This window comes from Neofelis nebulosa, chromosome 2, assembly GCF_028018385.1.
Source record: "Neofelis nebulosa isolate mNeoNeb1 chromosome 2, mNeoNeb1.pri, whole genome shotgun sequence".
Lineage (NCBI taxonomy): Eukaryota > Metazoa > Chordata > Mammalia > Carnivora > Felidae > Neofelis > Neofelis nebulosa.
The window spans coordinates 83,962,586-83,986,131 of NC_080783.1; the positions used below are offsets into that span (position 1 = coordinate 83,962,586).

General features: G+C 37.8%; 1 protein-coding gene and 1 long non-coding RNA gene across 2 annotated transcripts; one reads left to right on the plus strand and one right to left on the minus strand.

Moving 5' to 3' along the window:
- Positions 1–1,349: 1,349 nt before the first annotated feature.
- Positions 1,350–2,896, minus strand: LOC131503725 (dead end protein homolog 1). Its single transcript, XM_058715370.1, has one exon. It carries the CDS (start codon positions 2,894–2,896, stop codon positions 1,835–1,837), a length of 1,062 nt encoding a protein of 353 aa, XP_058571353.1. The 3' UTR covers positions 1,350–1,834.
- A 16,496-nt stretch (positions 2,897–19,392) lies between these two features.
- LOC131493042 (uncharacterized) lies at positions 19,393–22,006 on the plus strand. Its single transcript, XR_009252424.1, has 2 exons — positions 19,393–19,453; positions 21,774–22,006. It is a non-coding gene; the product is annotated as an uncharacterized LOC131493042 (long non-coding RNA).
- The last annotated feature ends 1,540 nt before the right edge of the window (positions 22,007–23,546 follow it).

Below are 23,546 nucleotides of genomic sequence, written 5' to 3' on the forward strand. Positions count from 1 at the left end.
CAAGAAAAAGAAATAAAAGGCTACTGAATTGGTAAGGAAGAAATAAAACTTTCACTATTTGCAGAGGACATGATACTATACATTGAAAATCCTAAAGACTCCACAAAAAACTACTAGAAGGAAATGTTATATATTAAGTTCATTGATAGTACTTGATAAAAAGACAAAAGAGGAAACACTAAATAAATAGAAAGATATATGATATCTGGAGGTAGGATTTACTATTATAAAAATATCAATTCTCAACTTAATCTGTGATTTCAAGTTATCCTTAATTAACATCCCACTAACAATGCATTTTTTCCTTTATTTAGAATTAATGTTTTTATGTTGATATGATTTTAAACTTGTAGAAGAATTTACAAGTATTCCCATTTATTTTTCGGTCAGCTGCCTCTTAATATTTACATAGTTAGAATATTTATCGGAAGAAATTAACCTTGGTAAATACTATTAAATTAAATATAAAACTTCTTAGATTTCACTGATTTTTTTTTTCACAAATATTTTTTTCCCTCTTCCAGGGTTCAATATAGGATACTACACTGAATTTAATTATCATTTCTCTTAATCTCCTCTCGCCTATCAAAGACCTTCAGTCTTTCCTTTTATTTCATGGCCTTGACACTTTGAAGAGTCAGTTATTTTGTAGACTTTCTCCCCAGTTTGGGTCTAATTGAAATTTTTTTGTGGTTCTGCATTACTGGGAAGGATACCACAGAGGTTATATGCCTTTTTCAGTGCATATGTCAGGGGTACATGAGATTGATATCTATCACTGGTGACATTGACCTTGATCATTTTATTAATTGGTATCTACCAGGATTCTGCACTCTAATTATTTACCCCTTTGTAATTAAAAATTTATAGAGTGCCATGTTTGAGTATTGTTTCTTAAGCTTTACAGTATCCACCAAAAACATTGTTTTCCAAAATTAATCATGTCTTTAAAGTTACTTTATTATGATCATGTTATTCGTTTTTTCTTCCTCAAGACACTTAGTTTGTCTCTACTTAAACTTTCATCTATTAATTTGAAATCCTTTGGTGTATCTTGCCTACAGTAACTATTACCATGGTATTCTCACAGTGATTTTAGTTGCCTCCTTACATTTGTCAATTGGTATTCTTCCATAAGGAAGAGTTGTCATTTTATTTATTTATTTATTTATTTAATTTATATCAGTGTATTATGGGCTAATGAATATTGTATTATTTGAGCTATAATACAATATTATAATTATTTTTTTGATCAAGATGTTCCACCATTGACTACTACTAGAAGCTTTCAGGTTGGCTCTATGGACTTTTGATATGTTACTTTTTTTTTTTTTTTTTTTTTTTTTTTTTTTTACACCAACCAGGGGTTTAATATAAATACAACCAGCATAGAAAAACCCAACATCACACATACACCAGAATGTAAAGTACTGGGGACAGAAAGCAGATTTCTGAACCTTTGGCTCAGCCAGCCCCCAAATAAAATCAACAAAAATGACAAATCAACAAAATAAGAAGTGAGATTCATATTAAGCTGTGGCAGGAGGAGGAAGGTTTGTGTATGTATCACACAGAACGGCCAAGGAATACCAAAGGGCCAAGGTTAGTCCCTGGGCTGGGAGGGGCATGGCAAGGTCCCTCACCACAACTTAGCCAAACCAGAGCTGTCCCAGGTGTACTGGGGCCCTGCCCCAAAGGGGAGGCTGTGTCAGAGGTAGGGCAGAGCCCATGTTCCTCCCTCTTTAAAATCCGATGGTGGCTGCCCAGGCCTGCTGGGCTGGGGACTGACGCAGGCTCTGTCAACTCGTTTGGCCTGCCTGTGAAGAGGACATGGTCACTGCTTAACCACGGTACCTGCCTCAGCCCCACCAGTCGGTATAAGACTGGCTCTAGAGGCACTGAGTGCCTCTAGCAATCTTGCAGACACAGCATCCTTAGCCATCTCATGCCCATTCTGCACATCTGGGGCCAGCACAACCCAGATGAGGCCACTGAAGGGCACTGGATGCCCAGGGATCACCACCTGGTACCAGAAGCGGTGCCAGCCAGCAGGGCCCAGGCCCAAACACTTGGTGAGGAACACAGGGCTGCCCAGCTTCATCCGCTGGCACAACAGCTGCAGGGCACCCCGAGCCCCTTGGGACTCTAGCTTGTCCCTGGCCAGGGCCAACCGACTGCCCTCTGGCTGTAGGCACTGCAGGGAGGGGCCCACCAGCTGCTGGCGGAGTCGCTGCTTCAGATCTGGCTTGAGCCACTCCACGGCCACCTGCTCTCCAGAGAGGCGTGATTGCCCTTCCCCTAGGGCTTTTTTGGCCATGGCGGCGGCGCGGTGCGAGTTGAACTTCAGCAGCACAATTTGCGCGGGCGCGGGCCCAGGGCTGGGCATCAGCAGCGCCTCCTGCAGGCCGGAACCCAGGGGCTGCAGCGCGAGCAGCAACGCGCGGCGACTCAGCCCCGGAGGCAGCCCGTCCACACTCAGCTCGCACTTCTCAGTACTGTGGCACACGAGCAGCGGGCAGGAGGGCCGCAGCGGGTGGTTGTGCAGTGTGGCGATGGCGGCCTGGGCGCCGCGCCGCGAACTGTAGCGGGCGTAGGCGAACCCACGATTTAGGCCGCTGAAAGTCATCATCAGGCGGAACTCATAGAGCCGGCCCACGCGCTGGAACAGTGGGATCAGCTGGTGCTCGTACACGTCTTGGGGCAGCCGCCCGATAAACACCTCTGAGCCGGCCAGCGGCGGGCTGCCCACCCAGCCTGGGGGTGGCCCGCCATACTTCCTCTGCCCGTTCACCTGCACCAGGTGGATGCCCGTCTCCCTGACCCATGCCTCCAAAGCTGCCTTGTTTTCCGGATTCACCCTCTCACACCACAGCTCACATTCCCGCTTGGACTGCATGGCTATCTCGCCAGCTACTCTGTACTCGCTTTATCTCTTTTTTTTTTAACGCTTCCTTGCTTCCTGACACCACAAGATGCTTTGGGTTCATCTTGTCTTTTACCTGCCTTGGCTTTGGACTAAATCAGTTCTCCAAAGAGCTCTCTTACTAGAGAATGGTTTTTAGAAACCAAAATCTGAAGTCCAGGTATACTCATTGCTTCTGGGGTGTTGCTATTTCTAGTCCTGTCAGTAGATAGAGTTAGGACACACACACACACTTGTGTATACACACTTGTATCTATATTATGTGTACATTTTAACCACACGTCCATATTGACGCCTTTGCCTCTTACCTAGCACTACAGGGTTCATTATACTTTCTTTCTTTAACTGTAATTACTTACTTTGGCATTTGTTATCTATAATACATTTACTTGTTTGTTCAAGTATGAAAATGAAGTAGAATTAGAATTTCTAACCCATATCTGTGAGAAACAATGTACCAACTCCACTACAGTGTTTGAGTAAGAACTTTTCTTAATCTTTAGCATTGTAGTATCCAAAGTACTATTTTCTAAAATTTCTTAATCATCTTATTTCTTCCCATTCCTTTTAATATGGTCATGTGATTTATTTGCAATTCAGTTATATTCATTCGTCAGAGTTTTTATTCCATCTTTCTCTTCCCCCTAGCCCCACAAAAATTTTGGTTGACTTACTTTTTAAAAGTTTAGATGCAGTGATTTTTACACTTTGTGGTTTGTATTTATCTGACAAACATATACAGTCATGTATTCACACCCACAGTTTCCCCCAAATTTTCTTCTGTTGACAACACCTCTCATCAACCCCCAACCCAGCAACTATGTTTGCCTTCTCCAGAATATCACATAAATGGAATTAGGTACTATGTAGCTTTTTGGGTTTGACTTCTCTAAGTTAGCAAAATATATTTATGATTCATGCATCTCATGTGAAATAATAGTTTGCTATTTTTATTACTAAGTAATATTCTCTTATATGGATATTCTACACATTATTTATTCACCAGTTGAAAGAGATATGGGGTTTTTTCCTCAGTTTTTGGTGCTTATAAAGTTCCTGGAAGTATTTATATACACGTTTTTTGTGTGAACATGGTTTTTATTTCTCTGTGGTAGATAACTAGGAGTGGCATAGCATAGTTGCATATTAATTTCACAAGAAATTGATATATTATTACCAAATTGATTCTAGCATTTTGAATTTCCAGTAACAACTTATGTGCGTTCCAGTTGCTCCATGTTGTCAGCATGGTATGACAAGTTCTTTTTTTGTTTTTTTCTTTTTTTAGACATTGTAATAAGTATGTAGTATTATCACATTGTGGTATTAATTTGATTACCCTATTTCCTAATGTTGAACATCTCATGAACTTAGTTGTTGCCCACTTATCTTACTGAAATATGTGTTTAGATCTTTTACCCACTTTTCATTAGATTGTCCATTTAAAAAAATTTTTTTTAATGTTTATTTTTGAGAGAGAGAGAGAGACAGAGACAGAATGTTAGCAGGAGAGGGGCAGAGAGCAAGGAAAGCACAGAATCTGAAGCAGGCTCCAGGCTGAGCTGTCAGCACAGACCCGGACATGGGGCTTGAGCAATGAACTGTGAGATCATGACCTGAGTTGAAGGTGGATGCCTAACCGACTGAACCACCCAGTTGCCTGTAATGTCCTTTTTTTTTTTAACTATTAAGTTTTGAGGGTTTTTATATATTCTGGGGAAAAGTCCTTTTTTCAAAATTGTGTAATATGCTCCAAGCCTATGGTTTGTCATTTCATTTTCTTAACAGGATCTTTAATTTTAAAGAAAAAAATAATTTTAAACAAGTTCAATTTGTTTCTTTTGTGGATAATTTTGAAGTTATATACAAAACCTCTTTGCCTAACCTAATGTCATGCAGATTTTCCCTGGTGATAATTGTTGATTATTCTTGTTTCTTAGTGGAGATAGAGAAGAAGGGCAGACAATTTCTTGCCTTTTCACATAGCTGCTTTTTCCTATAATACACACTTCCTAGGGCTTGGTTCAAACTTTTCTGTGAGTACACCTCATGTGATTTATGAAGAGGCAACCTGCACAAGGACATAAGTAATTTCTATGGTCTTTATGGGTTTCTCACTGTTCTGCCAGCCAACACTCACCTTTACCAATTTTTCAAATGTACTAGTTTAACTTTTTTTTTTAACTGTATCTGGTTCCTGTCTATCTAAAGTGAGTGAATGCTTGTTCTCCTGTCTCCCTGTAGGCACCATCTCTCTTTAGATGTTTGGAACTATGCATTGGACCTCAGCTCTATGATGGGCTCAAAAAAGTTATAGTTTTGAAGTTAATCTGTCTCTTTTTTGTTGCAAGTGTAGGTGTGATCTTTTACTTTTGTGTCTCATATGGAAGATGTAATTACCCACAACCATTTTTAAGAAACCAGAATCCCTGATGTCCTATAAATGAAAAATACTAGCTTAAAAAGAATAAGGTAATAGTTTCCTTCAAACATATCAAAAGTTACCTTATTATGTTTTAAATAATATTTACTATATTACATAGCTACCTTAAATAAAACAGTGTGATTTTGGTAGAGAAATAAACACAAGATCAATGGAACAGAATTGATTTTTCAGAAACATTATAAATATGATAATTTAATACATAATGAAGAAGATATTTCAAATTACTGAAGACACATTGGTTACTAAAAGATTTAGGGACAATTGGATATCCATTAGAATAATAAATTACAGGGGCGCCTGGGTGGCTGAGTCGGTTGGGCGTCCGACTTCAGCTCAGGTCACGATCTCGCGGTCCGTGAGTTCCAGCCCCGCGTCGGGCTCTGGGCTGGCTGATGGCTCAGAGCCTGGAGCCTGCTTCCAATTCTGTTTCTCCCTCTCTCTTTGCCCCTCCCCCGTTCATGCTTTGTCTCTCTCTGTCTCAAAAATAAATAAACGTTAAAAAAATTAAAAAAAAAAAGAATAATAAATTACATTTTCTATATCACAACATTCACAATAGATTCCAAATCTACTAAGGATCTAAATATAAGGGAAACTAACAATAAAGGTATTACATGTATGAAATTATGGGAAAATGTTTTTGTAATCTTGGCATGGAAACACTATAAGGAAGACACTACAAAGAAAATGATTGACAATTCTAATCAACTAATATTTAGAAATGTCTGCATAACATAAAATACCATATATAGAGTTTTACAAACAGGTACAGGACAGGAGGAAATATTTTCTTTTTTTAACTTTTTCTAATTATTAAGAAAATTAGTATGAAAACTGCCAATTAGCCAAATAAAATAATTGGCAAAAGATGTAAAATGACAATTTGCAGAACTGAAATGGCCAATAAACAAAGGATAAGAAGTTCAACTTCCTAACAATCAGGGGGAAGGGGGAATTAAAACGATAAGATATCAGTTTTCACTGAAAAGAATGGTGATGAACAATTTTTGTTGATGACCATGAATGGACGTGGAACTTTTATGTACCCTCAATGAGAGAGTATGTTTATTTTATTTTTTTTTTCAACGTTTTTTATTTATTTTTGGGACAGAGAGAGACAGAGCATGAACGGGGGAGGGGCAGAGAGAGAGGGAGACACAGAATCGGAAACAGGCTCCAGGCTCCGAGCCATCAGCCCAGAGCCTGACGCGGGGCTCGAACTCACAGACCGCGAGATCGTGACCTGGCTGAAGTCGGACGCTTAACCGACTGCGCCACCCAGGCGCCCCGAGAGAGTATGTTTAAAATGCCTTTTAGGAGGTTAACTGAGCAGTATCTTTCAGACTGTAACATATTTTTCTAAAAGCCTGAGTTCTTCTGGTCACAAGAAACAAATCCTATTTAAACTTGCTTGTGCCATTCAAATTATTGACTCTTTCAACTGAAAATTTCAGTTGAAAGGAATTGGGCAAGGGAACATTGGCTTTATGCAAGCACCCATTTCCTTCTGATTCTCAGCTCGCCCTTCTGTATGATACTAAGATGGTGTTATAAGTTGAATTATGTCCTCAAAATGCATATGTTGAAGTCCTAACCCTAAATATCTCAGAATATAACTGTATTTGGAGATAGGGTTTTTAGAGAAGTAATTAACATGAGGTTTCCAGAGTGGGCCCTGATGCAGTATGATTGGTACCCTTACAAGAAGCGAAAATTTAGACACAACTCACACAGAAGGAAGACAATGTAAAGACCCAGGGAGAGGATAGCTATCTACAAACCACGAAGAAAGGCCTGAGGCAGATTCTTCCTATATAGTCTTCACAAGGAATCAATTTGCTGACACCTTGCTCTTGGACGCCTAGGCTTTGGACCACTGAGAAAATAAATTTCTGTTATTTGTGCCACCCAGTTTGTGGTATTTTGTTATAGCAGCGCTAGCAAACTATTACAGATGGCATGGACATCTTCCAGGTCTATGTAATTTCTGTACATGTACAGTAAGAAAGAATAAGCATCTCAGAATTGGTATCAAAATCCTTGAATTTTATTTTTATTAGAACCGTTATAAGACATGTGCCATCCTCTAGGTTAATCATTGTTGTGATCAGAGGTATTAAATGGGTTCATTGCCTTAGCCTGTCCTAAGATCCACTTCTACTGTAGTCTGATGCCCCAGTAGCAAAGAGCTTGAATGGAATATGAGAACTCCTGCAAATGGAGGAGCAAGGAATGGATGCCAGGTAAATGCCTTCTCTGTTTTCCATCCTTCAACTGCTCTTCTCACTAACAAAAGGAAATAGTGGTATATATGTCCAAAAGGCCTGTATGAGCTTTTTTATTAGGCCATTCATTCTTATAATGAAAAAGTCAGATCAACCTCAGTGTCAGCCAGTAGAATGACTGGCTCATCTGTGATGAAACCACAGAATGGATTAGCATACCTTCTATGCAAATGTTAAAAAGAATGGGCTGTATTTACATGGCTTGAAATGGAAAGCTCTGTATGACCAAAATAAAAGATGTGAGTTGTGCATAATATTTATAGAATGATGATAATTACAAAAACAAATTATATTTCTGAATAAACATATAGGTATGTATATAAATTTTTTAAATGTGTAGGATACCTACCTAACTGGCAACAGTGGTTATGTCAGAAGAAGGGTGTAGGGTTAGGAAGAGTAACTATGGGGACTTTGGCTTTGTGGAGGGTTTTCTGGCTATTTATGGGAATACATTCAGGTAATTAGTACTTGTAAGATTAAAAAATAAAGTGCCTAGCATCATATCTTGAATCTAGAGAGCACTTAGTAAATATTAACAGTTATTATTATTATCAAGGATAGGTGAGAACTTCCCAGTCACATTCCTACTGACAAGTATAAATTAGACCAGGGAAAACAGCTTGGCAAGAGGGCCAGATGACATATATATAATGTGTACATGTGTGTATATAAATGCACAGTATAAGTGTAGAAAGTCCTTCACCAAGCTGGTAACTATGATTACCATTGGGGGGTAATTAAATAGGGAGGAGATGAAGACAGATTTCATTTTTATTCTAACTTTTATATTTTTTAGCTGTTCATAAACATGCACCATTTTAGTATTATTTGTAGTAATCAAAATTATTCTTCTGTAATCCCTGGTTTGCTTCTATAATCTATATCTTCATCGATTTAAAAACTAATCCCAGCAAGGGAGAACAATTTGCAAAAGCATTTATTTGAGTCCTGTTTGTATTCCTATATTCTGGGCAATTGAATGAGAATGAGGATTGTTTGTCAAACCAGGACCAGCTGGGATTCTCTGGCTGACTCCCAGGCGCAACTGTGAAGAAACGGATATTGGGTGCTCTCCCACCTCGTCAGGAGCAGCATTTCTCCTGTCTGCTCTTGGCACCCCCTAGCATCCTGTGCCCTGCTAAGGTGTTAACTGACAACTGACAGATTTTACTAAGAGCCTACTCTTCTCAGTAGTATTTGCATTTTAAAAGTTGACTTAAAAGCTTGGAAAAAAAAAAAAGCAAAATTCAACAACAACAAAAAAACACACAAACTTCTGAGATTTGAGGCATGAAGTTCCTTCACAATAGCAAGTTCATACCACAAATCTCTCATCTTTAAAGCAGATAAACAAATGCTCTCCTGACATCTGAGTTCCCATTAGCTACCATCTTGTGGTGATACATTTTTATGCAAAATTTACTATAGAACAGTAGTTCATTGTGGTCATTCTATAACCACCCACTCAGTACAACTCCAAAATAACGTGGCTTTCACCTTCTTTCCTGAAACTGCTCTCTTTAAGGTGCCATCATTAAGATCTAATTGCCAGTTTGAGGGACTTTTTTTCAATTTAATTCAGTACTCTCTAGGAGAGAGGTGTTAGCATTTGTCACAGTTTTTAATTTGTCTGTTTATCTGTCCCCCCACCTTAATAGAGAGCTTCTTATGTCTGAATCTCTGATCCATTCATCTTTGTATCATTGTTTTCTTTACAACACTTAGCCCATGATAATGCTAAAAATAGATATACCACCTGATACCTGCTGGAAGATTGGATGATTTGGGAAGCCCAGTGCTGATCACAGAGGAGGCATGAATGAAGAAAGTGCAAAAAAAAAGGACAGGTGTGGGAGTTTTAGACTGAGGATATAATTTAAGCAGGTAAATTCTCCTCGCAGCTCTTCCACGATGCTACTGATCCATTCTTCAGGTGGGCTCTGATTATACAAATTAGGAAGACATGTAGGTTCAGCCAGTCCAGGAAGCAAACCTCATTGAGGTTTGACTGCAAGACAGGAGTTTCATTTCCATCATGACATTGGGTAAAATATAGGAATGAGAGAGGAGAAGAGCATTATTCCAAAACAACAGCAAAAAAGTAACTTCAGTGTCCAAGGTGTTATTCATACATTACTTTTATCCTATCCCTAACAAAACAGGCCAGGTCTCTTCAATACTGTAAATATACTTAAATATTAAAGCAATAGAATTGAAGATGGCTTTAAGTCACTTTTAATGACCTTCCAAGCAAGTCCTGAGCTCTGTGGAAGAGGTAGGTGCAGGGTTCAGCTTTGAATGTGAGTTTTCAAAATGCTGTAATAAAGACTACCACTTCTGAACATTATTCCACACCACCCCCCCCCCCCCCCTCCATCTCCTGTAGGTTCCTATTGTTTTAGTCTCTAAGGTGCAGATCATGTTTGGGTTTGTTCTGGGAAGGGATAATGGGTGGCAGGAGGGAGGACTTCTCTATGTCTGCACACAGGTGATAACTATGCTAAAATACACTGACTGTCTTTCTCTGAACACTTCTGAATTTAGAATAATTGTAACTTTAGCCTGCTTTGTGACAGAAATAAAACCATTGTAATAGAAATGTGTCATAAGATCAATGTCTTCTACTTCTAAAAACAAACATCTTTCCTATGCCTCTGTGTTTGTTTTGTCTTTAGAAGTTGAGTCCTTTATCAAACAGTAGGAGACTATTATCTGGTGATAATGTATTTTGATTCTATTGCTGTTCTCTCAAAACTGGTTTTCTCTGGGCCCATCTTTCTGGTATATTTGTTTAATGACATGTTTAAAAATCTTTGTAAGAGATGTATTAAAGTGACAGATATTTTATATTGCCAACATAAACCACAATCTTCAAGGTTGAAGATAAACTCCATCCTGGTCTCGACTACTATATGCTTTAAAGCTCTTACTGCTTTTCAAATGCTGGCATAGTTGTCAATCATTCTGTATCATGCTTATAGTTTGTGTGAGGAAGCCATTTGTTAAATTGCAGCCTTCTAGACTCAAAGAACATTCACCAAATGCTTTCAGATAAAATGCCACCTTATTCTGTAAATACTGGGAAACTTGCAAGGAGAAGAAATACCTGAGGGAAACAAAAATTATGGGAGAGAGAAGAATCAATACATTTCTCCATTCTCTGCTAAACTTTTGATAACTAAAAATATCACTTAATTCTGTTTTCTATGCATTTTTGTTATTCTAGATAGAACAGCTGCCACACTGGTGGACTCTGTTAGGATTTTCTTCGTATTCTACCGCCCTTTCCCCTCCTTTTGGTAGACCCTACTGTTCTCTCTAGACAGAGGGTTCAGGATGGCAGAGATACTGAATGGTAAGTGAATATTCCTTCCCCCCCCCCCACCCCCTTAACAATACTACCAGTCCCCTGCTCTACATTGCTGGTAGCTGGCCCCATCAGTTCCATAAATTTTCACAATTCTTCTTTGTACTAACACTTCTCATCCTGTTATTTTAGTCAAATATGCAGAAGACTGAGACTGAGCTTACCTCTGAAGTACCAGCTCAAATGTTTATCATTTATTTCCTTTCTTTAACCTACAGGATTGAAGTCCATGGTTGCCAACCAAGAGATAGCACATGTGCACTAAGTAGTGTGTGAAAACTTAGTAACTATTACATCTCAGAATGCATAGTATGTATATTTATATGTCATATGATATAAAACTATTATTTTCAGTGTATGTTTACAGTAGGTAAAGCAATATGTGACAAGTTAATAGCTTCTATGTTCAGAGGTGGGAATTGCAAATCATCTCAGAGGAGAGTTCTCATTATGGGAAGATTTACTTCACTGATTCTTTTTAGTTAAGCAGTTGTAAAGCAAGAAAGGCCTATTGTTCTGGAGGAATCTTGCAATAGAAGCATTTTTTGGCACCTATTTGTTTTCAGAGTTATCTTTTGAGAGAAAGATGACCAGAAGCCAGGATATAGTCTGGTAAGAAAGAATGTAATATCCTGGCTCTTATCCTTGAGATTAGAAATTAAGGAAACCTATACGGGTGGGCCAAAGTCACCCAGTCTGTCTTAGTCTAAGTGGGCTGCTATAACAGCATACTGTAAACTGGGCGGTTTATAAATGATAGAAATTTAGTTCTCACAGTTACAAAGGTGAGGAAATCTGAGATCAAGTCTCTACAGATTAGGTGTCTGGGAATAGGGTGCTTACTGGTTCACAGACTGTCATCTTTTCATTATATCCTCATAGGGGTTGAAGGAGCTCTCTGGGTCTCTTTTTATGAGGAAAATAATCTCTTTTATTTTACTTTTTTAAGTATAGTTGACAGACAATTTTATATTTTCAGGTATACAAAATATAAAATAGTGATTTGACAACTCTGCAGGTTATGCTATGCTTACCAAATGTGTACCAACCTTCTGTCACCACACAACAGTATTACAATACCATTGACTATATTCCCCATGCTGAACTTTTTACCCCCATGACTTATCCATTCCCTAACTGGAAGCCTCTATCTACTACTCTTTTACTGCTTTTTAACCATCCCTCCCACTACCTTCCTATAGCAACTACCAGTTGTCTGTATTTGAGTTTGTTTCTACTTTTTGTTTGTTTTTTAGACTCCACATGTAAGTGCAATCATGGTATTTTTCTCTGACCTATTTATTTTTTTAAGTATAGATATATATGTTACCTTTGTTTCAGAGGTATAATATAGTGATTCCATAACTGTATACATTACACTGTTTTCACCGCAAGTTATTTCACTTACCTTAATGCCTTCCAGGTCCATCCATGTTGTCACAAATGGCAAGATTTCATTCTCTTTTATAGCTAAATAATAATACATTTTATATATAGTCCACATCTTCTTTATCCACTTATATATCAGTAGATACCTAGGTTGCTTCCATATTTTGGTTAATGTAGATAATGCTTCAATAAACATAGTGGTGCATATATCTTTTTTTTAATGTTTATTTACTTTTGAGAGAGACAGAGACAGTGACAGAATCCAAAGCAGGTTCCAGGCTCTGAGCTGTCAGCACAGAGCCCAATATGGGGCTTGAAGCCATGAGCCACAAGATCATTACCTGAGCTGAAGTCAGAAGCTTAACCAACTGAGCCATCCAGGTGCCCCACATATATCTTTTTGAATTAGTTTTTGTTTTCTTTGAGTAAATACCCAGTACTGAACTTATTGGATCATATGGTATTTCTATTTTTATTTATTTTTTTATGAAATTCTACTGTTTTCCACAGCAGTTGCACCAATTTACATTCCCATCAACAATGCACAAGGGTTCCTTTATTTTCACATCTTCGCCAGCAGTTATTTCTTCTCTTTTTGATACTAACCATTCTGACATGTGTGAGGTAAATCTCATTGTAGTTCTGACTTGCATTTCCCTGATTATTAGTGATGTTGAACATATTTTTATGTTTGTTGGCCACCTGTAAGTCTTGGGAAAAATGTCTATTCAGGTCCTCTGCCCATTTTGTAACAGATTGTTTTTTTGGTGTTAAATAAGTTGTATAAGTTCTTTATATATTTTGGATATTTAACCCCTTATCAGATATATCATTTGTAAATATCTTTTTGCTTTCAGTAGGTTGCCTTTTGATTTGTTGATGGTTTCCTTCACTGTGCAAAAGCTTTTTATTTTTGTGTAATCCCTATCATTTAATTTTGCTTCTGTTTCTCTTGCCTTGGGAGACAGGTCTAGAAAAATGTTTCCATAGCCAATATCAAAGAAATTACTACCTATGTCTTCTTCTAGGAGTTTTATGGCTTCAGGTCTCACATTTAGGTCTTTAATCCATTTCGAGTTTATTTTTGTATGTGGTGTAAGAAAGTAGTCCAGTTATATTCTTTTGCATGTAGCTGCCCAGTTTTCCCAACATCCTTTTTTGAAGAAGACTGCGTTTCCCCCAATATTTTCTTACCTCCTTCCTCATAGATTAGTTGGCCACATAACTGTGGGTTTATTTCTGCATTCTCTATTTTGTTCTATTGATCTATGTGCCTATGTTTTTGCCACTACCATACAGTTTAGATTACTATAGCTTTCTAGTGTATCTTGCAATCTAGAATTGTGGTAACTCAAGTTTTGTTCCTCTTTTTCAAAACTGATTTTGCTATTCGTGGTCTTTTGTAGTGCCAAACAAATTTTAGGATTATTCTAGTTCTGTGAAAAATACTATTGGTATTTTGATAGGGATTGCATTAAATCCCAGATTGCTTTGGGAGAAACAAACATTTAAACAATAGTCATTCTTCCAATTCATGAGCATGATGTATGTTTTTGTGTCATCTTCAATTTTTTTTTTTTTTTTATCAGCGTCTTATAGTATTCAGAGTACAGGTCTTTTACCTCCTTGGTTAAATTTATTTCTAGGTGAATGGAATTATTTTCTTAATATCTCTTTCTGGTATTTTGTTATTACTATAGAGAAATGCAACAGATTTCTGTATATTAATTTATTATCCTACAACTTTACTGAACTTATTTATTATTTCTAATAGTTTTTTGGTAAAGTCTTTAGGAATTTCTATGTATAGTATCACATCAAGTGCAAATAGCAAAAATTCTACTTTTCCCCTCCCAGTTTGGTTGTCCTTTATTTCTTTTCCTTTTCTGACTGCTGTGACTAGGACTTCCAGTACTGTGTTGAATAAAAGTGGCAAGAGTGGACATCTTTGTCTTCTTTATGATCTTATGAAAAAAGCTTTTGGTTTCTCAACATTATGATATTAGCTGTGGGTTTGTCATAGCCTTCATTATGTTGAGGTATATTTCCTCTAAACCCACATTATTAAGAGTTTTCCTCACGAATGGATGTTGTATTTCATTAAATGTTTTTTTCTGCATCTATTGAAATACAATTTTTATCCTTCTGTTAATGTAGTATGTAATGTTGACTGATTTATGAATATTGAGCCGTCCTTGTATACCCAGAATAAATCCCACTTGATCATGTTAAATGATCCTTACAATGTATTGTTAAATTCAGTTTGCTAATATTTTGTTGAGGATTTTTGCATCCTTGTTGGTCAGGGATATCGGCCTATAGTTTTTTTTTGTGGTGTCTATGTCTGGTTTTGTTATCAGGGTAATTCTGGTTTCATAGAAAGTGTTTGGAAGCTTCCCTTTATCTTTTTTTTTAATATTCTGAAAAGAATAAATGTTAAATCTTCTTAAACATTTAGTAAAATTCACTTGTGAATCTATTTGGTTGTGGACTTTTGTTTTTTGGGAGTTTTTTACCAACTTAATTTCATTTCTATTTAATCTTTTCAGTTATTTTGGAAAACTATGTTTTCTAGAAAATTATCCATTTCATCTAAAATTTCCAAATTTGGCACATAATTTTTGATAGTAGTCTCTTAAAATCCTTTGTATTTCAGTGGTGTCGGTTGCTTCTATTTCATTTCAAATTTTATTTATTTGGGTCTTCTCTCTTTTTTAAATGTTTATTTATTTTTGAGAGAGAAAGACATAACATAGAGAGAGAGAATGAATCTGAAGCATGCTCCAGGCTCTGAGCTATCAGCACAGAGCTTGATGCAGAGCTCAAACCCATGAGATCATGACCTGAGCCTAAGTTGGACGCTTAACCCACTGAGCCACCAGATGCCCCTCTCTTTTTTCTTGATGAGTCAGTTAAAGGTTTATCAGTATTATTTACCTTTTAAAAGAACCAGGCTTTTGGTTTTGTTATTCTTTTCTATTTTGTTTGTTTGTCAATTTGGTTTTTGTTCTCAATTTCATTTATTTCTGATCTGATCTTTATTATTTTCTTCAATTAACTTTGGGCTTTGTCCTTTTTTTTTTTGTTCTTTTAGTTATAAGGTTACATTGTTTGAGTTTTTTGTTTCTTGAAATAGGCTTGTATTTCCATATGCAATATTTCCCTTTTAGAACTCTTTTAGGTGCATCCCAAAGATTTGGATGGTCATGTTTTAATTTTCATATGATTCTATGCATTTTTTTATTTCTTCATTGACTTTCAGTTGTTCGGCTGCATGTTGTTTAATCCCCATATGTTTCTTTTTTCCAGTTTTTCCTGTGAACAATTCCTAGTTTCATACCCTTGTGGTTGGAAAAAAAAAGCTTGATTTGGTATCACTTCTCTTAAATTTATTGATTGGTTTTGTGGCTTAACAAGTCATCTATCTATTCTAGAGAATGTTTCATGTGCTCTTAAAGAGAATGTGTTTTCTATAATTTTTAGATGGAATGTTCTACATGTATCTATTAAGACTATCTGGTCTAATGTGTCATTGAAAGCCTCTGTTTCCTTATTGATATTCTGCCTGGATGATCTACCCATTGATATCAGTAAGATGTTAAAGTCCCTTATTATTTTATTACTGTCAATATTATTGTATTATATGCTGTTAATAGTTGCTTTACATCTTTGGGTGCTCTAGTGTTGGCTAGATAGATATTTACAATTGTAAAACCCCTTGTTGATTTCATCCCTTTATCATTGTTGTAAAGTCTTTTGTCTGATAGAAGTATTGCTATCCTGCTTTTTTTGTTTCCATTTGTATGGAATATCTTTCTCCATCCCTTCAGTCTGTATGTATCTTTAGGTCTGTAGTGAGCATATGCCTGGGTCTTGTTCTTTTTTAAAAAATATCCATTCTGTCACCCTATGTCTTTGGAGTTTGATTATATATATATATTTTTTTTTTTGATTATATAAATATATACATATATATGTATATGCTATTTTAAAAATTGTTCTTAGGTTTTTTTTTTTTTTGTATTTCTTCTTCCTTTTTCTCTTGCTCTCTTTCCTTGTGATTAACTTTCTTCAGTGTTACACTTAGCTTCCTTTCTATTTTTTGTGTATCTAGTATAGTTTTGGTTTGTATTTACCATGAGATACGTATATAACATTCTAGGAATATAGTATTCTTTATTAGGTTTTTGGTCCTTTAAGTTTGAACACACACTAAAGGTACTTCATTTTTATTCCCTTGTCCACATTTTATGTATTTTATGTTATATTTTACATATTTTCTTTTATATGTTATCTTAACATTTTAGATACAATTGCTTTCACTACTTTTGTCTTTTAACCTTCTTACTAGTTTTTAAAGTATTGATCTACTACCTTTATGTTGCTGATGAACTCTGTTACTTTTGTTAGTCTGGGACCTCTATTGCTTCTCAGTCTTTTGGTGAAGATCAAGTGTAGTCTAGAGAACTCTATCTCTCCTTCAATTTGAAGTGATAACCTTGCCTGGTAGAGTAATCTTGGTTGTAGGTTCTTTTCCTTTCAGCACTTTAAATATATCATGTCACTCCCTTCTACTCTGCAAAGTTTCTGCTCAAAATCAGCTGATAACCTTAAGGGGTTTCCCTTGTTCATAACTAGTTATTTCTCTCCTGTGCTTTTAAGAGTCTCTCCTTATCTTTAATCTTTGTTATTTTATTTTTTTTATTAAAAGTTTATTTAGGGACACTTGGGTGGCTTAATCAGTTAAATGACCAACTTTGGCTCAGGCTATGTATAATCTTGCGTTTCTGGAGTTTGAGCTCTGCGTCGGGCTCTGTGCTGACGGCCCAAAGCCTAGAGCCTGCTTCAGATTCTGTCTCCCTCTCTCTCTGCCCCTCCACTGCTCATGTTGTCTCTCTCAAAAATAAGAAAAAAATTTTTTTTAATAATTTGGGATGCCTGGGTGGCTCAGTCAGTTAAGCATCCAACTTCGGCTCAGGTCATGATCTCACCATTTGTGGGTTTGAGCCCCGCGTCAGGCTCTGTGCTGACAACTCAGAGCCTGGAGCCTGCTTCAGATTTTGTGTCTCCCTCTCTCTCTGCCCTCCCCCACTCACAGTCTGGCTCTGTCTCTCAAAAATGAATATTTTTTAATTAAAAAATTTTAATTTAAAAAATCAAAAAATTTTTTTTGAGAGAGACAGAGAATACCAAGCAGGCTCTGCACTATCAGGTTAGAGCCTGACATGGGAGGCTCTCACAAACTGTGAGATCATGACCTGAGCTGAAATCCAGTCAGATGGTTCACTGACTGAGCCACCCAGACACTCCAAGCTTTGTGATTTTAATTATTAAGTATCTTGGTATGGTGCTCCTTGGGTTCCTCTTGTTTGGGATTCCTTGTGCTTCCTGAACCTGGATGTCCATTTCCTTCACCAGGTTAGGAAAGTTTTAAAATTTATTTCTTCAAGTAAGTTTTCTGCCTCTTTACTTGAGGTAGTGCAAAAGATCCCTTAATATATCCTCATTTTTAAAATCCTTTTTTTTTCCTTTTTGTTGTTCAGCTTGGGCATTTCCCATTACTTTCTTCCAGATCACTTATCCATTCTTCTGCATACTCAAATTCACTATTTATTCCTTCTGTTTTTCCTATTCACTATTAATTCCTTCTATTTTTAGAATATTTAGAATATTTAGAATATTTAGAATATTATTTTAGAATAATAAATTCACTATTTAGTCCTTCTATTTTTTATTTCAGTGTCTGAAATTTTCAACTCTGGTTCTTTTTATATTTTCTGTATTATTATTGAAGTTCTGAGTTCATCTACTCTACATTCTGGGGAATATCTTTATTACCATTAATTTTAACATGTTATCATGTAGATTATATCCATTTCATTTTCTTCTTTTTCTGAGATTTGTCTTGTTCATTCTTTTGGAGTGTGTTCCTCTCATTTTAACTTTCTTCTTTTGTTTCTATGAATTAAGTGCAACAGCTACTTCTCTTAAATTCTCAATACTGTGAAGTAATGATCTTGTTCATGGTCTTCCCTTGTGTAGACTGTGTGTGCCTCGTGACTTTGGCTGACTGGAGCTCTGCCTGTCATGGGCTTGAGGTCCAAGGGAATTACAACTGGGGCCACCACTGTTAGATGGACAGAGATGAAGTGAGCATGGCCCAAGGAAGTCCCAGGGCTCTTGGCACAGAAGGCTTCTTGACATGACAACTGAAACTTTAGTGGACAGGGGCTGGGGTAGTGCTACTACTCTCTGTATAAAGGGAGCCCTGGGAGGACAGCTGAAACTAAACTAGGTACAAGGGGGAATCCAGGGACTCTCCACCCAGAGGGTGCCCTAACAGAACTGCTGATGCTTGTGTAAGTATAAGTTGGATGGTTCTGGAACACTCTTTGCAGGGGGTGCTCCTGTGGGACAGTTGGAGCCAAGACAGGCATGGGTTGGAGGTTTTCGAGGGCACTTTGCTCAGGGGATGCCCTATGGAGTGGCTGGAGCCATGCTGGGTGCAGGCCAGGAGTTCCTGGGATGTTCTGCACAGGGCTACCCTGGTACATAATCTGGAGCTGAAATTTTCCTGGGGTGCTGTATACTGAGGGTTCCCTGGAAAGTTGTCTGGAACCAAAGGGTATGGGCCTGGAGCATTCTGGAGTACTTTAGATTTGTATTACCTTAGCAAGATATCTGGAGCCGCAGTGAGGACTGCCCAAAGGTGTCCAGGTGTGTGCCACCCTGTGGCAGCCTTGGAGGGATGGCTGGGGCTATTGTAGGCTAGTAATTTTTTGGTAGGCCAGCTCTAGGGTAATCCAGATACTGCTCTTGACCCTGGTATCAAAGTGGAAGAGAGATATAAACTGTAGTCACTCCAACCCAGTGAAAGTTTCAGCAGTCTCCAAGCCATTTGAAAGAATTAAAGCTGGGATTTCTATGTTCTAGTTGCTGTTTTAAACCTTGTTTGTTTGTTTGTTTGTTTAATATTCCAGGACATCCAAGATTGGTGTGGCCTAGAGGCTTGGGCTCGCTGAGGCAGCAGGCCAGCTATGGTATGAGGACCCTACTTCTATCTGTACTATCAAGATGGAGGGGGAACATAAACAGTGGGGCCCACCAGGCCCTCCGACCCAAAGAGAGTTCCAACATCTCCTTAGCCACTTGGGAGGACTTAGGGCTAGTTCTTTTATATTCTAGTTGCCCTTTAATACCATGGCTTTTGTCTGTCCTGGGACACTGGAAAAATCTGCTCATAGTCCCTTGTACTATCCCCACCAACTACAGTTACCAGTGCTAGGTGTAGGGATCCCTTTGTTATCTTGTCTCTATCTCTCTTGCTCTTCTTTAGGTGGTCTTTTGATTTGCAGAATCTCTTCAGCCCTTAATTTTAATTCCAGAATAATTTTTGTATAAATAGGTAGATTTGGTGTGTCCATGGAGGTGGTAAGTTCAGGGTCTTCCTATGTCACTATCTTGGGCCCCTCTCTCAGCATTGATCTTTTTTAATGATAGCCCTCATGCACTAATGACCTCCCAAATCCCAAAGGCTTCACCTTCAAATACTGTCGCTTTGGGGATTAGCCTTTAACATAGGAATTTTGGAGGACATTAACATTCAGCTGATAGCAGAATCCAAGGCTAGTTTATGATAAAGGATACCAAAAGCCCTAGAAGGGTTCTCACTATGAGATAAATGGCTGGTAACCTGATCATAATATGGATCCAGGTGTTTTGTTTTTTTTTTTTTTAGATTAGAGCTAGCAAAACATGTTTCTGAGCCAGGATGTACCTGCAGGTATTGGACCCTTTGAGAGAAGAAACAGGCCAGCAAGGCCATCACTACATAATGTATTAGTGTTCCTTGTATCAGGGTATCATTTATAGTAACAACCATTTGATACAAATATGGCAGTAGCCCTGAACTGATAGGATTTTACAGTTCTCTACCTTGTGTTTAGAATATGGAAAGTGAGCCCCAACATTATTTTATAGGGTTCAGAAGAATTTTCCAAATGGAAGCCTACAGTAATCTGAAGATTAATTGGAAAAATAAGAATTGACTGTACTTGTATACCTAACTTATAAAGTGGGTAATACTACTTATATGTGGATATTACCATGATACCCAATATTCAGATGCATTAACATTAGTGAATATATAGTCTTTTGACATTTTGTATCTTATTAATTAGCAGATGCCATGTGGGAGTTTGGAAAATTACCGAATTATCTTGGAAATTATATAAGCTTTTCCCATTACTCCTCAAAACTCTTAGATATTAAACAAAATATCTTTGCTTCATCTGGGTACAGTGATAAGGAAAAGGTCTAGATGCATTCATGCCCAGGGAATGGAGAAATCATATATGAAACAATCAGTGGGAATTTGCTAGTCTTTAAAACCCTTAGAGGAATAGAGGTGACAGGTAACCAGGTATATTTGCTAGAGCTGCCATAGCAAAATATCCCAGACTGGGTTGCTTAAACAACAAATGTATTTTCTTCCAGTTCTGGAGGTGACATCTTTCCTTGGCATTCAGATGGCTATCTTCTCACTGTATCCTCATATGGTCATTCCTTGGTCTGTGTATATGTCTTAATATTTTTTTCTATGGATAGCAGTCATATTGGAATGGGACCTACCCCACATGACCTTGGTGGCAGGCCACAATTCTGCACACAACACAATAGCTTCAGGAAGATCCAGAGGTTCCTAGCTTTTTCTCCTCTGGACTTGGTGCTCTGTTCTTAGCCCTCAAATCTCTGAAATTTGATCCTGCAGTGTTGGGGCAGGGGTAGTTCAGCTCCTGTTGAATGGTGGAGGAAGACAGGATGGGAGATGAGAGAGAGTCATTAATACATAGAGCTGGTTCAGCCATCCTCAGATCAAAATGGAAATGACTTTCAACATAGCAACATTTTGCTAGGTCATTGTTAGTTTCTTTTAGATGATCTATTTTCTATTTCAGATATGAAATTGGTTAAAATGGCTTTTGTGGGGAGGCTGAGTGTTTTCCACAATAACACGGCATATTCGCTAACAACCAAAAGAGACAAGTAAATATTAATTATAAACTAGTCACACAGGGAGTCTGCTTGTACACACTTTTTATTTTCCCTCGGGGCCTATCATAGTGCTTCTTAAATATGTTTTGATGAATTACATTTTGGTTCACCTAGTTTTACAAAATACCTTCAGGCTTCCTCAGGCTGTGCCCAAATGTCTCTTGTAGATGGTCAAGTTTTACAAACCACGGGAGTGATTCATTTTGTTTTGTTTTTTAATTCTGATGGCCATGATTGATCAACTAGATTGAACAGATTTTTTTTTCATGAATTCATGAAAAAAAATTATACTCTTTTTCTTAACAGAAACAGCTGGTGTCAATGATGCGGATGGCTGAAGTTTCATTTGGAGAACAGCAGTTGGTATAAAAACTCTTCTGCTGCTTGCATTTAAAATACCCCATACAGACACATACCATGGAGAGGATGGCAAGGCTGAAATTTTCCAACATGGTACTTAAACCTAAGTTTAAGGACCAGATGAGCTTGGATTGCACCTGACCATTTTTTTTCAATTAAATTTTTCTCTGTTACATGTACCCAAGATCGATCCATTTGTATGTGGACCTTCTGACTTTTAAATGAATAAAATCATTGTATTTCATTTTTAATGAAGGAAGAGAAGAAAACAGGCACAAAAGTCTGAAATAAAAGTTGGGTTAGGCTTCTTCCTAAATTTCATGGGAAATTTTAATCTTATAAGAGATTGAGAAATTCCCAGGGTGGAATAAGATATTAAAAAATAAGGCATATCATAGGCCTCTTTAAGGAGGAGAATTAATAATGGTAATAAAATAGCTACAATTGTATACTTGCAATCTGCTACGTATTTTACAAACTTTATTTAGAAAAATCAAGATCAGAGAGGTTAAGTGACTTCCCCATGTTCACAGAGGTAATGTGTTAAATCAAGAATTTGAACGCAGTCTCTGGCTCCAAAGCTCCTGCCTTTAAGCATCCCCTTAACTATTTCACTATGACATAGGTTGCCTCTAAAATGTCCCTTCTCTAAATTAAGACCCTTAACCTCCTTTGCCTACTTTTTCCCATACTGTTTGGCTCTATAGTCTATATAACTAACCAGTTCTTGCTTTGAACCTTAGTAAGTTTGAAGAAGAAACTAAGCAAAATATAAGGCTCAGAACCATGGGTTAGAAGCCTGATATGGGAGAGGGAAGATGATGGAGTATCAGGATGCTGAGTTCTGCTCATCCCATAGACACAGTGAAGGAATGTGTACTCCAACTAAAAGACTGGTACCACAGGTATTCCACAGCTAGTGACAGGCCACATTGATAAGGGAAGATGGAAGAAAATGCACTTGGGAAACAAATCCTCAGCATGAATAACCACAAACAGGAGACACATCACAAGCACACAGATGAAAGGGGATCAGACCTCACCATCGGCATGCCCCCCAGCCCTGGGAATGCCCACAGGGAATAGGAGCCCCCATAATATCTGGCTTTAAAAATCAATGCAACTTAACTTTGGGAGAGCCAGAAACTATAGGAAACTGATACTGCACCCTTAAAGAGCCACATCACTAAATAATTCAGCCTGAGACAGCACAGAAGCAGCTCTTTGAAATGTGCCTGGGTTATACATGAAGGAGATGATTAATTACTAACTTTATCATGTGTGCTAGAGGGGCAGGGACCTTCAGGAAATTTCTTCAGAAGTAAAAGTGCTGGTAGGTACTATTTCTCCTCTCCTCCCCTAGCCTATATAGTTAGGTGCTTGCAGAGCTATCACTAACCCTCTCCACCTGTCTTGCTAGCACCAAGTGCCCCACCTCAACGTCTTTCTGAAGATATCCTCCACAAACCTACCCACTCCCATAGGTGCCCCTCCAAAGTGACTCTCATCATGGAAATCAAGAAAGATAACCCCACACATCACACCTGCAGTTCCTATGCAAGGACTGTCAGCTGGCTGCACAAATTCTGCATCTTGTTACACCCACAGCTATCACACTGGCTCATTGTAGCCAGCAAGGCTAAAGGCCAGCCTTAACTACCTGCATTCCCCAGCAATAGTGGCTTAACCACCGAAGGCAGTTATGGATAGCCCCTAATG